Consider the following 14,061-nt stretch of genomic DNA (forward strand, 5'->3'; position numbering starts at 1 on the left):
TCCTTGGAAAGCAGAGCCGAGGAAGCAATCTGTAACAAGGGGGCGGTGTTTGATGGCAAAGTGTGACCTCGTTTCCCCTTGGCTAAATCCTTTTCTCCTAGCAGATTTTGCCAGCTACCGATTCACCATCTCCGCGGCTCCATTAGCAGTAAAAAGCTTCCACAGCTCTGCACCCTAACGCACTGCAGCAAATTAATCCCACTAAAGTGACAGTGATTGAGAGGGACCGAGCCTGGAGGAAGGGTCACATGCAGAGAAGTAGCAGGGAGGTAGAAATCTTCTGATTCCTTCTCTGAATTTCCTTGGCATGTCACTGTCCCCCGCCGAGGCCCTGAGGTTCCTTTTTGAGCTGTAATTCAGTGCAGGTGACTGTGTAATTTCTGCATCTTTCATTCAATGCTTTCTAATCCATAATATCCAGCAGCACCTAGGGAATAACGAACTCCATCCCTTAATTTGATCCTGTGATCCTCTGATTATAAACTACCTGCCTCTAAGTGCAAGCACAGCCAATTATATCAGGCTAGCTCATTCATTACGTGTTTTCTCACGAGTGTTTTCCCAGCTTATTTCAGGACAAAGGAGGGAGAAAGTGGCCATGTATCCAGCCCTGAGCTATGCTTACGCAAGGAATTTCCTAAAGCTTTCATAGGTGCATTGCAGAGTGAATTGCAGCCCTAGCTGCTCAGCTTAGCCATCACAAAGATCCAGTTTGGGTATGGATTAACACCAAATTATTTAAAACCAAATTAAGTTTTTGCTGAAGCTACTTCATACAACTTCAGCTGTGTAGCTCCCTGGACTAGGGCATGAAGATGATTTATTTTTCCTTCCTTATCTTTGATGGTTTGACCAAAATATTAAGGCCTCATCTACATGAGATTTATTTATTTCATTTTTTCTCAAATTTCCCACTGATGCAGTAGCAGGGCTGGTAGGAGCACACAAGCACTTTCTTAGTAATCAAGTGCTGGAAGAGGGTCCCAGGGATCTGGGCATTATTCCTAGCTTTGCTTTTGAGTTCTCAGATGATCTTGGGCAAACATTTTCTCTGTTCCTTCCATAAATATTCCAATTTCTGTTCTATGAAAGGCTCATGTAGTGTTTGCCCCTTTTTGTAAACATAAAGCATTTTCAGCTCCACCAGTGAAAAGGAGCATTTCCTAGATGCTGAATTTACTTGTTAATGAACAGTTTTTAACTGCTGATCTACCTTTACTTTTTTTTTCCACAGAAATTATTAAGAAGCTTTTTATCCTTTGGCCAAATCTGAATTTAATTCCGTGTCATTTCAGGGAGCCCTCTCACAGAGCGTGAAGTAACAGCACCCAGCAGCTGTGTGACGTTCGCTGTTGCTGGCGCGGATGCTCCAGTAACCACCTCGGTGATAGAAAACACAGACTCGCCCGTCTGGGACTTCCAGCAGCAAGCCAGGTACGAGGTGTGGACTCGCACAGACGTGCTCGCAGAGCCTCTGGGTCTGACAGCCAGTGGCTAAGTGTGAAAATAACACACCAGTTAGGGGTGCCTTTCTGCTTACTGCTTTATTTTCTGCTCATGGGTTTTATCAGCCTTAAGCTTAGACTCCCTTTCATTCAGAAGCTCCAGCTTTTTGATCCAGCGAGCTCCAAAAGGTGCTTTGGCCAGCTTTGAAGAGCAGTCTTGTTCAGCTTCTCTCAGCTACAAATGCTTATTTCCATGTTTTACAATTGCCACATGCTTACCCTGGGTAAAAAGTTACGTGAGGAAGCTTGATCTTAAAGCTAACATGAGAAAGGGCATTTTGAACCGTGGCTACACTCCATTTTTGCAGCTTAAGACCTTGGTGAGTCAGTTTGCTTCCACTCATCCATAGTTTCTCCATCTAGGGGAAGGGGCTGGCCATGGCTAAAGGTCTCTTGGGAAGATTCATTAAGATTTGATCAGGTTTATTGGCTTTTTCTGTACATTTTACTTCGTTTCATGCCTCGAAATTACACCCTGCTTCAGGACCAGAGCTCTCAGGTGGGATTCACCTAATTTTTTGTATCTGGAAGTTAGGTTTCTGACTCAGAGTTGTTCACCCTTGGCTTTCTGGGCAGTCACAGAGATGCGTGCACCTCCAGTCAGTGTGTCTCTTTGCCTGTCTTAGAGGCCAGTCTTAGAGCAGGATAAAATTCCTTCCAGGAGCCTCTTTCTCTCCTGTGACTGACAAATCAGTACAGCAAACATAGCTCAGATGGCTCAAACATATCAGAGCCTAGGTTGGAGCAGGCGAATTGACCACTCCAAAGCACCTCAGCTGATCAATTTATACCTAGTAATAGTCAGCAACAAACCTGTGTTTGCAATCTTGCTTCTCCAGTGCTTCTACACCACATCTTAAATTAATGCCAAAGCAACAGCCAAGAGTTTTTTCTAAACTAGGTGAAACAAGTCAGATACAGGCAACAGGAAAGCATGCTTAGTTTATTTTGCCCACCACAAAATGCTTGCGAATCACTCAGTGCTTGCAGTCCCTCCTGTGACTGCCCAGGAGTGGGCTTTTTCTACCAGACTGAGTCGGGTTTTTGGCTTTAGGGAATTGTAAGATGAAGGTGAAACCATTGCAGGACTGATAGCTGAAGATGAAAGGTTTGTTTCAGAGGTTGCTTGTGCCCCAACTCATATCTGAATTGCTTTAAGCAACTTAAAAGCTGCTCTGCTAAGATATTTGTCATTTCATTGTTCAGGGTTTGTTTTGTTTTGTTTTATTTTCCAGAAATCAGTTTCATATCTTACAGCTTTCAGCCGTAACCCCAGTGTTTTGCTGTCTCTGTACTTACTGAGGCATGAGACTGTTTCTCTTTCCTAAGATTCCTTGTGGTTTCCATCTCCTAACTTTTAAATCTACAACAAGACTGAGGAGAGGGAAATAACTTCTTGAATAACCAAAAGCCCAAACCACGTAAAATAGTTGAGGACTTGGCAAATTCTTACTTTTTTTCTGCTCCAGGAAGAAACTGATTTGTCTGGGTAAATACAATGGCACTGAATCTTCAGAGACGTTTTACTGTACTTGCTCTTTTTCCTACTTCACATAACAAAATATCATTTTCTTCTTCACAGATTATCCAAAGAACTTCTGCTGGATCCACAGCAAACCTTGGTCTTCAAAGTGTGGCACAAAGCAGCAGGTAAAATATGTAGGGCTCTGTTGAGAGGAGAGCTTTTCTGCATCCCTTTCCTTGGGTGACTTGAAGTAAATTAAAGATTGGAATTGTAAAAATACTTTTGGCCTTGCTCTAGAAGAATGCTGTAGATAAATGCATTTTGATTTCCTGCCCCTCAGCATCCTTCTTTTCCCTATTTATCTTCTGGCAAGGTTTGGTTCATTTGCATTTCCATTTTTTTAATTTGACAGCGTTTTAGAGGCTGGATTTTCCTACCGAACATACATTCTTTACTGTGTTTTTCATCTGCTGTTGCATTCAAATAATGTTATAGTGGCATGGGTATGTTTTAAGAATTATTTTTGTTTCCAGTATTAGCAGTCACTGGGCCAGTTGGAGGCCTAATAACAAATACAAGCTTTTTGTAAGCACTTTTACTAAACCTTCTATGTATTGTTAAATGATAAAATTTACTGCTAATGGGTCAACTTGGTATTTTCTTGTCTTGCTGCTAGCCCAGATACGTCAATATTTAATGGATACGAGCCCAGCACATGTTTAAAAGTCTGTGTGTTTATTGCTGGGAAGACAGCCCTACTTCTTTACTTCAAACATCTAAAATGCAATCTTTAAAATCTGGATCTTTTCCCCCATTTCTTTTCATGTATTAAAGTTCAGCTGGCAGAATTTTTGCTTCAAAAATAAACTTCCTGTGTTACTCAGCCTTTCTCTGCTTTATGCAGGGTGCTGTGTGTACACAGCGATCCTCCTGCCAATCCTTCTCTCTGCCCTGGCCTTTCATTGTCTCTGCAGAGACATTTTTAGCTGAATGCAATTGCTAAGATAATCCAAATAACATCCTCTTCTTGGGTAGGATTGTTTGTTCTGCACTTCAGATAAATTTGCAAGACAGAAAAGACAAAATGCCGCACAGGAAACGAAACAGTGTAATGCCAGCGGGCAATTTTTGAAAGCTTAGGCAACACGAGAAGGGAAGAAATGTGAGTTTCTGAAGTGAGAATGCAATTCTGGAGGCGGAATGCATTTGCTGAGGTCATCAGATCGGCTTTCGGGTTCATTTTTACAAGCCTCTGGCTGTCTTTTATTTCTAGTCCATTTTCAAACTGAATATTTTTCCCTTTATTCTAACCCTTTGTTAACTAGCCCTTCTGATAAAGTGCTGCATAGACTGGGAACTACCTTCGTGTCCTTCCTTACACCTGCAGCGAGGCCCCTGTTCTGCTGTGAGCTACCTGTGTCAGCATTCAGGTTATCAACAACCACAATAGGGACAGACATTTTGGTTTATCTGCAGGGACAAAGCTGTTTTAATTGCTTGAAACAATTTTTTCTTCTTCTCAGCCAGACACCATAGGTATCTTAGTTTGAAGGCTGGTAAAAAAAAAACAAATCTAAGTCTCTTTGTAGTTTCTTAAGCCCTATTCTTAACACCACTTTTTTTTTTTTTTTTTTCACTCTTTTCTTGTTCTTTACCTCATGAGAGCTGTCAGCCTTTAACCCTTTTTTCTTTTTTTCTTGAGTTTTATGAGATGTCTTTCCCTTTCAAGGCCTGTATAACTGACTTTTTGGCATTTCTGAAAATGTTTCACTTTCATACAGCTTAAGTTAATATGTGCTTTATATTCTTCTTCCTCAGAGACTGAGCGGGTGATAGGATTTGCATCTGTGGACCTTTCTCCTCTTCTTTCTGGCTTCCAGCTGGTGTGCGGGTGGTACAATATTACAGACTTCAGTGGGCAGTGCCGAGGACAGATCAAAATAGCAGTTTCCCCCCTTCAAAACATAAATAACCTCAAAGAAGAAAAGCAGGCAAGGATTCGGACCCAGACTCCAAATTCTTCAGTATGTACCTGACTTTCTTACCCTGTGCCTAGCTGCTTAGATTCCTAATAATCAGCACTGACTCCAGGTTTCTGAAGAAATGAACAAAAGACACAAAATCCATTCTTTAAGAATATTGCTTTATAGTTCTTTAGTACCTGCAGGACAACAGTAGTTACAGCGCTCAGTTAAACCTTGGTCATAATCATCTCCAGTGGCTTATATCACTCTGCTGTTACCTGATGAGTGTTTTATTTTATTTTTTATTTTTATTTTTATTTTTATTTTTATTTTTATTTTTATTTTTATTTTATTTTTATTTTATTTTATTTTTTACCATTAGGAAAAGATTCTGTGGTTTTGGGAGCCTGACCTTTTTCTGTTTGGTTGGTAGCCGGTGCCCAAAACCGTATTTTAAATTTACTGTTTTCCCAATTAGGAAATTTCTAATCCGACAGAGATTTAGTTTTCTGGAAGATTTGCTATTTCACGTATGTGTTTTAGTCTCTAGACTTTCCAGTTGTACTGGGATGTGATACACACATGGAATGCAGTCACTGTACCCGACTTTCCATCAGTTTCCTCTTTGGTAGGGTAGGGAGAGATCCATCAATCCTCATGCTTCGTGTAACACATGCAGTTACTAAAAGCAAAAAGGCAGAATTTTATCCTGTTGTCAAGTTAACAATTTGTGGGTTTTATATTATTCTATGAGACTACTTTCAGCGTGCGTTGTTGTGGGTTTTATTTTCTGGTATTAGCCACGTTTCCCTTTTTATGCCTGCTTTATACAGGAAGGTTGGAACTTTCCAGTTCCGAATGTAAATTGGAAGCTGTGGTTACAAATGAACAAAGGTTTAAAACAGCCTTCCTGTATTTTGATATTTGAATCTGCCTTCTAATAAATGTCTCTGAAATAAGAGTGTTGTTAAGAGGTACTTTGGCTCAGTGATGAAAAATCCTTCGAAAATTAAAATTCAGAAAACTTAAGTTTTTGTTTGTTACCTCAGCAAGACAGTACTTGAATTTCTTTATTTTCTTACTGTGGAAATATCACCTGTGGTGTTTCTCTTTATTCCAGGTGAAAGACAGCTTCCCAGTATCTCCCAGTAATGTTTCAAGCTTTTCCAAGCAGATGTCAAATACCTTGTCAAAGGAAGTTAGTGTTCCTACTCGAGAACCGTAAGTCAACTGGCTGTGGGTCTTTTTGATCATTCTGGGGACTCAGAAGTCCACATATCTGAAAACATAAAGCCCTGTCAGAGGTCTTTCCCTGTGTTTGGACTGAAAGATGTTACCAAATTCCCTTTACCAGTGAGCGGGTAGCCCAGGAGATGGCAGTCTTGGGGCCTTTCTACAAAATCCACATCTTTTTCTCACTGATGATTCCTGATTGTTGCATTTCCAGCTTTCTGCTTTAGGATTTATCATATGCCAATTCTAAAATTGGCAGTTATTTCTTCCAGGCCTTTATAAGAATATTTTTTTTACAGTAAGAAGTTAAAATTGAGTGTTACTGGTGTATCCCCTTAATTTTGCCATACACTTTGGCTGGTGAATTGTGGTATTGCACATTCCAGGACTAGGACTGTCAGATATCCTGCAGAAATTCTGCTTAATGTCCCTTAAAACAAGCACCAGGGTGTGTTTATGTAGCTAGCAACATGCGAGAGAGCATGTTAATTCATGCTTGATTTATTTAGCATATGTAAGAGGTGATATTTCTCCTGTGCATGCCTTTGAAGTTTAGAGGGTCCGTGGGCCAGCATTATTTGGCCTGAACAGCCAGACTGACAGCTGCTGGTGGGTGTTGTGAATCCCCTATCAGCTGCAGGTTTTTTTTTGTTTTACTGTAAATCTGGTAGTCAGTAAATCCCATTCTTGATGACATTTGGAAAAGGTAGTTTCACCCACCGGTGGCTCTTTAGTGTGCTTAAAGCTGTTGTATGTTCTTAGTGAGCAGACTTCCCAAAATCAGAGGTCTCAAACTGCTTTTTGTGGTTAAATGTAGGCCTGTTCCGAGCAGAATTAATTCCCCAAAGATGCACACACCTCGTCATGAAGAGCATATGCAGAATGTGCGCAGATTTCACGAGTCCTTGCAGCAAGCGGAGGGAAACGCACAGCGGGCAGCCAAGGTGGATTCGTTATCGCTGTCATCACGTGCTTCTCTTCTAACTGCTCTCAGGTAAGGCAGAGCTGTAGCCAAAATAGTAATGCAAAGCCTTAGATTTGCACAGCGGAGCTTGAAACTCAAGAATTCTTGTGTTTTAAGGGAAATGAAAATATACAGTAACGGATTAAAAGTTATCAGTGAAATAGCTGTGATTTACAGCAGGATGAGATGAAACTGGAAAAGCAAGGACTGGGGAGCAAATCAGCATTAGGACTGAGGTGCTCTAGCAATGCCGTGAGTCTCCAAAGGGAAACAGTAAGAGCAGTGTTTTCAAATCTAGATGGAATGCTTCGCTTTATCCATCTCTGTTCATCTGCAACGCAGCACACACTGTTAAGCCAACAGTCCTTTGAGTTTCTTTTCATGGATAGAAGAACAAGCCTGCAAGCCCTTTCATCGTGTGTGTAGCTGGATGTCCTTTCCCAGCAGGATGCCTTGATTCTTCCTAGAAGCACCTATTTTCCTTTTGACTAGATTCCAGGTTTATAGATCAGGTCTAAATTTTGGGAGAAAATTTTTCATTATCTGTAGGAATATGGGACTGAAGGAGACTGAGTCATTCCATCCCTTCCCCAGCTACCACAAGCAATATATCATAAAATCCTTAGAACTTCAGCAGATATAAATCCTTAGATTTTTATCATGCTCAGTCATAAAGTCAGAGTAATAACGTTGCCGTTAACACTTCTGCTGGAAGGTCATTTCCAATCCAACTTTCTTTGAGTGAGTACATTTTAAAACTAGCTCCTTTTTTAACTTCCAACCTAAATTTGTCCTTGAGAAAGCATCCTTTTGCTTAGGTAGAGCAACCTCAGCACTTACCCACTGATCTATTTTTCAGTAATAATCCTTAGTCCTGTGTTTGCTTATTTACTTGCAGTTGACTGGAATGATCGTAGGTTGGTTGTGGTTTTGGGTTTTGCTTTTATCAATTTTTTACCACTGCTTCCAGAAACAACTTGAGTGAGCTGGATGAGGTTCAGAGATACTTCAGTCAGAAGCTGACCAGGTCTTTTCCTGACTTCAGTTACGGTAACACACCCAAACCAAGCCACGAAGAGCAGGAGAGTGATCATCAAGGCGTGAGGAGCCGAGAAGCGCATCCCAACGGATACCATCTTCTGAAAAAGTCGAGTCAGTTGGTGTCTCAGGTCAGCAGCCTCATCAATGGTAAGTTGGCACTTGGCCTGGAATTTTTGATCAGCAGCTGCCTTAAAATATCTTCAGATTTCTCACATAATCGAGGCCAGTCCCTGGTGTTGGTCACCAGTATGTGTTAGCCCACTGGGGGAACGCTTGAAAGAGATTTTCAGACTTCTTTCAGTGGTGGTAGTGTTGAGTTGAAACACACTCAGAAGTCAGGTTAGATGGGAATGAAGGCCCTCACGAGATACAGCCTAAATTCTACCGAAATTTTAGCATCTGTTCAGAAAAAGGGGTGTCCACAGGATGGTTCTGAGCTGAGCCTGTGGCTCTTTGCTGAGAGGAATTGGCATAGATCTGTTTGCACATGAAATTTATGCCCGATGATGAACAGCAAAAATAAAGCTCTTATAGTAGGTGAGACAAAGCTCTCAGTAAGCAGCTTATTTTCTATTTATCATACTCATTCCATTTAGTCCTTTACAGGCATCAGTGCAATTAATTTTCCATATTATTAGTACACAGAAAAACATTCTTAATAAGGCCAGGGGATGACACAAAAGTGAAGGAAGTCATATCTCTTTGTATGCCTTGTTTTCAGATCTATATTATTTTTACTTTGCCTGATGTTTCTCCCAGCTCCATTCTAACTTTCTTCATTAACTGCTTCCTGATTGCACTTAATTTATTTTAGCGTAACCACTCAAGCCACTGTGATGTTACACCAGAGAGAGGCACAGTGAAGAGTAAAACAACTAGGAAACCAAATCAATGCTATTACTTCTAAAATAAAGAAGCTGTGGCTCGGGGAGCTGCCAGTTGGAAAGCTGTTTTGTGCTTTCTGCCTCTAGCTGCCTGCAGGGAAACACCACTTCCAAGAGGTGGAGCTGGAGGGCACGTTTCTGTTATGCCAGAACCTGACCTTTTTGTATCACCACCTCAATTTTCTCATGTTTTCTTCTTCAGGGTTTTGCTTTTTTGTCGTTCTCCTTCTCATCTGTTAATTGTTTTTACTGCTTCTTTACGTACTCTCCTCTGCAATCTGTCTCAAACTCTTCCTTCCTTTCCAAATGTCCTCCCCCCTTGCAGTGCCTCGTGGCAAGACTTTTTCACTTGCCTCAGAGTAACAGTACTTTCCTCTTTAACCTAACACTGGCAAACTAATTTTTCAGAGAATTTAAGAATTGAATAGAATCTGTTAACTAGGCACCAAAACCAGGTGACTGTGGCTTTTTAAAGAAATCGTAAAATAAATCCCGAGATTTTCAGGATTTATATTCTCTTAATGTCAAGGCTCCTAATCCAACCATCTTTTTTCAGAACCTGTGTCTGGAGCACAGGCAGCTCCTCGTTTTCAGTCCTTTTAATTTTGCCACAACAACTGAACAATAGTCTTGAGTGAATTTCTGTTTTATGAGTATTTAATTAATATTTGACTGTCATTTGATCAGAGTTGGTAAGTTGAACTGATTTTCTGCAGCAAGCCCTGGTAAATCAGCTGCAAGGCGAATGGTTGCCCTGTGCATTTACTGATGCTGTTTTTATTAATCAGATTTACAGACTATCACTAAAAATAGTAAAGATTCTACTACTGGGCATCAAGACAACAGCAGAAAGCCGAGTGCTGCTCGTGTACACCACCAGAAGGGTGGAAAAGCCAGAACTGAAGTGCACCAAGACCAGGGTGAGTCAGACTCAACGAATTCTTGCAGCGATACGCAGCTGCCGTGCTCTTTTGGGAGACACATATTGCAGGAGTTGCTAGACCAAGCTGTCCCTGAAAGCGAGCATCCTTTGCCAACGGACTGCATCCGGAGAGATGAAGGTGTTTTTGGCACCCAGCCCCACAGCGAAGAAGAATACGAGGAAGATGTTATAGAACCACGAACTCTTAATGAAATAACAACCCTGACGGACAAAACCAGTCCTTGGTCCAGCGTGCTCTCCGAGGTGGAACTGGGTGCTGAGCAGCAGCCCCTAAACGTGGGGCCTGAAGATCAGGGGGATGCAGATTGTTTGCAGAAAGGGAACAGGAGGAGGAGCAGCTCCTTGGCCAGCGTACCACAAGGTGACAACCGAAGCCTGCTCACCGCTCTTAGCCCGTGTATTAGCCCCTGCACAGAGCAGAGCAGTCCTTGGGCAGGAATAGAAGGCCTGAAGAGCTTGAATGGTGTCACAGAAAAAACTGGGAAGGAGCTACTGCCTTCTGCTCGTTTCTCAGAAGTGCATCAAACAGTTGGTGGCCCTGTAGAAAATGGAAGTTGCAGCTGGGATAGAACGTTTAATGCTAAGCAAATAGAGCAAAATGCAGATTTTCGTGCAGCCTCCGAAGAGCTTCTGGAATTTCCAGGAGTCTTTGGTTTGACCATTCCAAAAACCACAGCGAGAGAGAAGGAAAATGGCGAGGTTTTAGGTGAAGATCGTCAAGATGAGGAAAAAAGTGGTTCCAATGAGATCTGTGCAAAAAGTGTATCTGCCCGAGCAGGCTCAGAAGGAAACGTTGGTGCCTTTTCTGAAGACAGCCATGAAGACCCACCACCAGCAGAGTCAGGAAAGTCTGAGAAACCAACAATTGTTTTGTATCCTTCCTCTTCCTTAAGTACAAATTGCATTCAAGGAGCTTACTGCTTAGTTAGAGTTGTGTCAGCCTCGGGAAAGAGAAATTCACTGTGTGAAGCTCTCCCCTGTGAAATAAATCCAGAACTGATGGCCAGGAAAGGTCTGAGAAGTCATATGAAGGATGGTTTGGGTTGGAAGGGGTCTTAAAATCATCTAATTAAGTCCTTGTTGTGTTTCAGGAGTGTAGTGAGGACTTCCTTGCCATTTGTAACCAGCATTCAGTGTTCAGAATGATAGCATAATGATTAAAATTAACGAGTTTCACCGTCAGGGATCCACTTGGAGCTGTTACAACGAGGCTCATTGCCCGCCTGCAGCCCAGCCGAGCTTTGTGTGGTCACACACTGCCAAAGGTTGTTCCTTAACAGCTCTGCTCAGACCTGAGCCCGTTGTTGTTCCCAACTTCTTCCTTCCACCCCAGCAGATGGAAGCCTCCATGAGGATGCTCAGCATTTCTTCTCGTCCTTCCACGGTGAGTACGGGGCATCCTTCCCTTTTTTATCCCAGCTTAACAGAATCCAACTGTTCGAGCAGGAATGGAAGCACTTCTCCCTTCCTTTGCCTGTCAGCGCTGAGGTTAGAGGTCGTGACAGCTGCCAAATCAAGGAGAATCTCTCTGATATCTCTTCTCTCAAGGAGAATCATTTTCAAATTCATGATTCAACATTGTCAGTGACACTTGTGTTTGTCCGTGTAGTCAGGGGGGTTGCTCTTTTCCTCCCCTGGAGCTGGTGGAATTAGCAGGTGCTCCACACTTCCTTGTGCTTTAACATGATATAGGGTGCCTAATTTGGGGGATACCTTTAATTATGACTAATTTATACCTCTTAAATTGGGATAAGATAGGGAGTTTAGAGCAGAGAGCACCTCCTTGAGAGGCATTGACTCCTGATCTTCAATGGAGGGAGAGGGATTAGTAGAAGTATCTACATGGGCTGATAATTGCTTTTATTGCTTCATAAATGTTTTTGTTTGCATAAACATTCACTTGTTGCAGGGAAGTAGAGACCTTTTTCTTTCCAGAAGGTTTGTGGCTCGGTTGTTTTGGGGTCTAACCGTTACTCCTGTGCAGCCTCAGCAGGGCTGTGGATGTGGATCTCGGTGCTGCACCATGTGGGCCATTTGTTTACTGCTCCCAGAACAGATAACACGTTCGTTCCCCTCCCTGTGACCTATGAAACAAATGCTGTAAGGAACATTTATGTAATCAGAAGCAGCTTGCTTGATCAAACAGAAGAAAAACAGGCAGGGTCTAATAGCTCCAGAGTAGTGGAAACTATTTGAAATTAATGAACATATTTACAGGCAGGTAAAATGCATGGATTTTTGCTGTTTTGCATTGTTAAAATGATCTTTTTTCTTATTTACACAAGGCTTATCCTTTTCTAAAGCCTTTGAAACTTGTTCCTGATGAAAATACAGAGCTCTGTCAGAGCAGTCGCAGTCACAGTGTGCTTTCAGGGTCCTTGGATGTAGTTTGACAGTAACACCTAGGCTGCAGTATGTCTCTGTGCTTGTTAAGCATACTTTTCGTGCTATATCTAAACACTTCAGATAAAACCCAAAGCAGATAAAATCCCAAAACCCCAAGCAGAATCTCTGCCATGTTTCTCCTGGGGAATCTCCTTTGAATTCCGTGTTCCCCTCTGTCCATACCCCCTTACTCTCTAATTCACTGCCTCTTCCACATTTTGCTTTCTCTGAAAGCTTCTGCTTCTTCCTGGAAGCACCCTGTCCTTCTCTGCATCTGCAAAGCAGAACTCAAACCTACGGTTTGATGTTAATACCAATTTTATTCTAATTCCCTCTCTGTGCAGTGCTACGCTTAGTGGCTAGGAACACACCCCTAAAACTGATCGATAATTAGGGAGGATATTAGTAAGGCCCCGTTTTGGATATAGCTGACCTTAAACCAGCTTAATTCCAGGAGTAACTAGAGCTAATCTTTTGCAGTATCACTTTTTAGACATCTGTTGAGACAGGACTCGGTGCTGCCCCACGCTATCAGCCACCATCAAGCGCCCGATGTGAAGAGCAGGAAGCTTTACATTTATGCCAGCGTTACGCCGCCGTTCAGGAAAGCTGCTTTCTCTTATTTTTCTTCCTAGCTAGCGCCGAGGGACCTCAGTTTCTAAATCTGGGTCTGTTTAGTTTCCGCACAGTTCAGCAAACGCCCAGCGTGACGGCGAGGCCGAAATCTGAGCTGTTATCATCTGAAGATCAGCAGTCCCCTGTCGCTCACATGGCGCTTGGCAAGTCTCCCTCCTGGCCTTGCTGGCGTTCCTGACACCTCTCCCCGTGGTGCCTGACTCCCTGCTTTCCCTGCCTTTCTCCACAAAGCGAGGAAAAACCGGTGAGGAGGCGAAGCGGGTGGTCACCTCAGAGGAGATGGCAGCATTTTGAGACAAAAAGGTTTTCCCAAGTCGTGCTGCGAGGACTTGTGGGTCTGTGGTGAGAGGTGCTGCAGCAGCTCAGGCCACGTGGCAGGGACCTGAATTTTTCAGAGCCTCACAAAATGTAAAAAAACAAATGTTTGACCTTTTTTCCTCCACCACATCAGATTCATGTCCAGTTTCTTGAGGTCCTTCCCGGCTTTCCCGTTCCACTCTTGTCACCTGCTGTGACCCAGCAGGCCAGGTTCGATTTCTGCCCCGTCTCAAGTTCAGGGAGCAGCTTTGCACTTGTCTCCACTCAGCCCTTTTCCCGGCTGGTCCTGATATAACCTGGGGAAAAACTTTGATGCTAAACTTAACGGCATCCAGCACTGTATCGTGGTTACTTTAAAGCTACAACTATTTTTTAATGAGTCAGAGCCATTGTGTAGGTGGCCCAGATTATGGTCCAGATCTTCTTAGTGACTGTAACCTCTGGCCTTGCTTCTCCTCCCTCTCTGCCTGAACTGCATTCATATGTTCTGTGCTATTTTATATATTAGTGCTGAGTTTTTGCGTCAAAAAAGTCTTTTTAGATAACATCCACTCACACGGAGGGCACTGCAGCGCTGATTCTGGTTAGGGTTTCAGGTAATCACACGCTAGAGCAAAAAAATAAAACATTATTGCAATGAGGTGCTAGCTGGGAAGCCCATGGTAAGGTTTGCTGCCTTTCATAGTGGCCCAGTCTACTGGTGTGAAGCTGTTTGGGGGGAAA

The 14,061-nt window shown here is 42.7% G+C and overlaps 1 protein-coding gene across 10 annotated transcripts in view; it reads left to right on the plus strand.

Moving 5' to 3' along the window:
- LOC311421942 (putative mitochondrial transporter UCP3) overlaps nt 1-14,061 on the plus strand; it is a gene marked incomplete at its 5' end in the record, with an annotated part of 52,789 nt that overhangs the window by 29,189 nt on the left and 9,539 nt on the right. The window contains 10 exons of one of the 10 annotated variants that reach the window (XR_014685112.1): nt 1,296-1,434; nt 3,088-3,155; nt 4,789-4,994; nt 6,055-6,155; nt 6,985-7,161; nt 8,102-8,319; nt 9,845-10,871; nt 11,290-11,383; nt 11,935-12,024; nt 13,063-13,369. Coding sequence is in view for 8 of the 10 variants with exons in the window: in XM_084494451.1 (XP_084350577.1) it covers nt 1,296-1,434; nt 3,088-3,155; nt 4,789-4,994; nt 6,055-6,155; nt 6,985-7,161; nt 8,102-8,319; nt 9,845-10,871; nt 11,290-11,383; nt 11,935-12,024; nt 13,063-13,113 (2,171 nt within the window). The other 9 variants (XM_084494451.1, XM_084494452.1, XM_084494453.1 and 6 more) reach the window with 9 other exon arrangements.

This window comes from Aythya ferina (genome assembly GCF_964211825.1).
Source record: "Aythya ferina genome assembly, chromosome: 1".
Classification (NCBI taxonomy): Eukaryota; Metazoa; Chordata; class Aves; order Anseriformes; family Anatidae; genus Aythya; species Aythya ferina.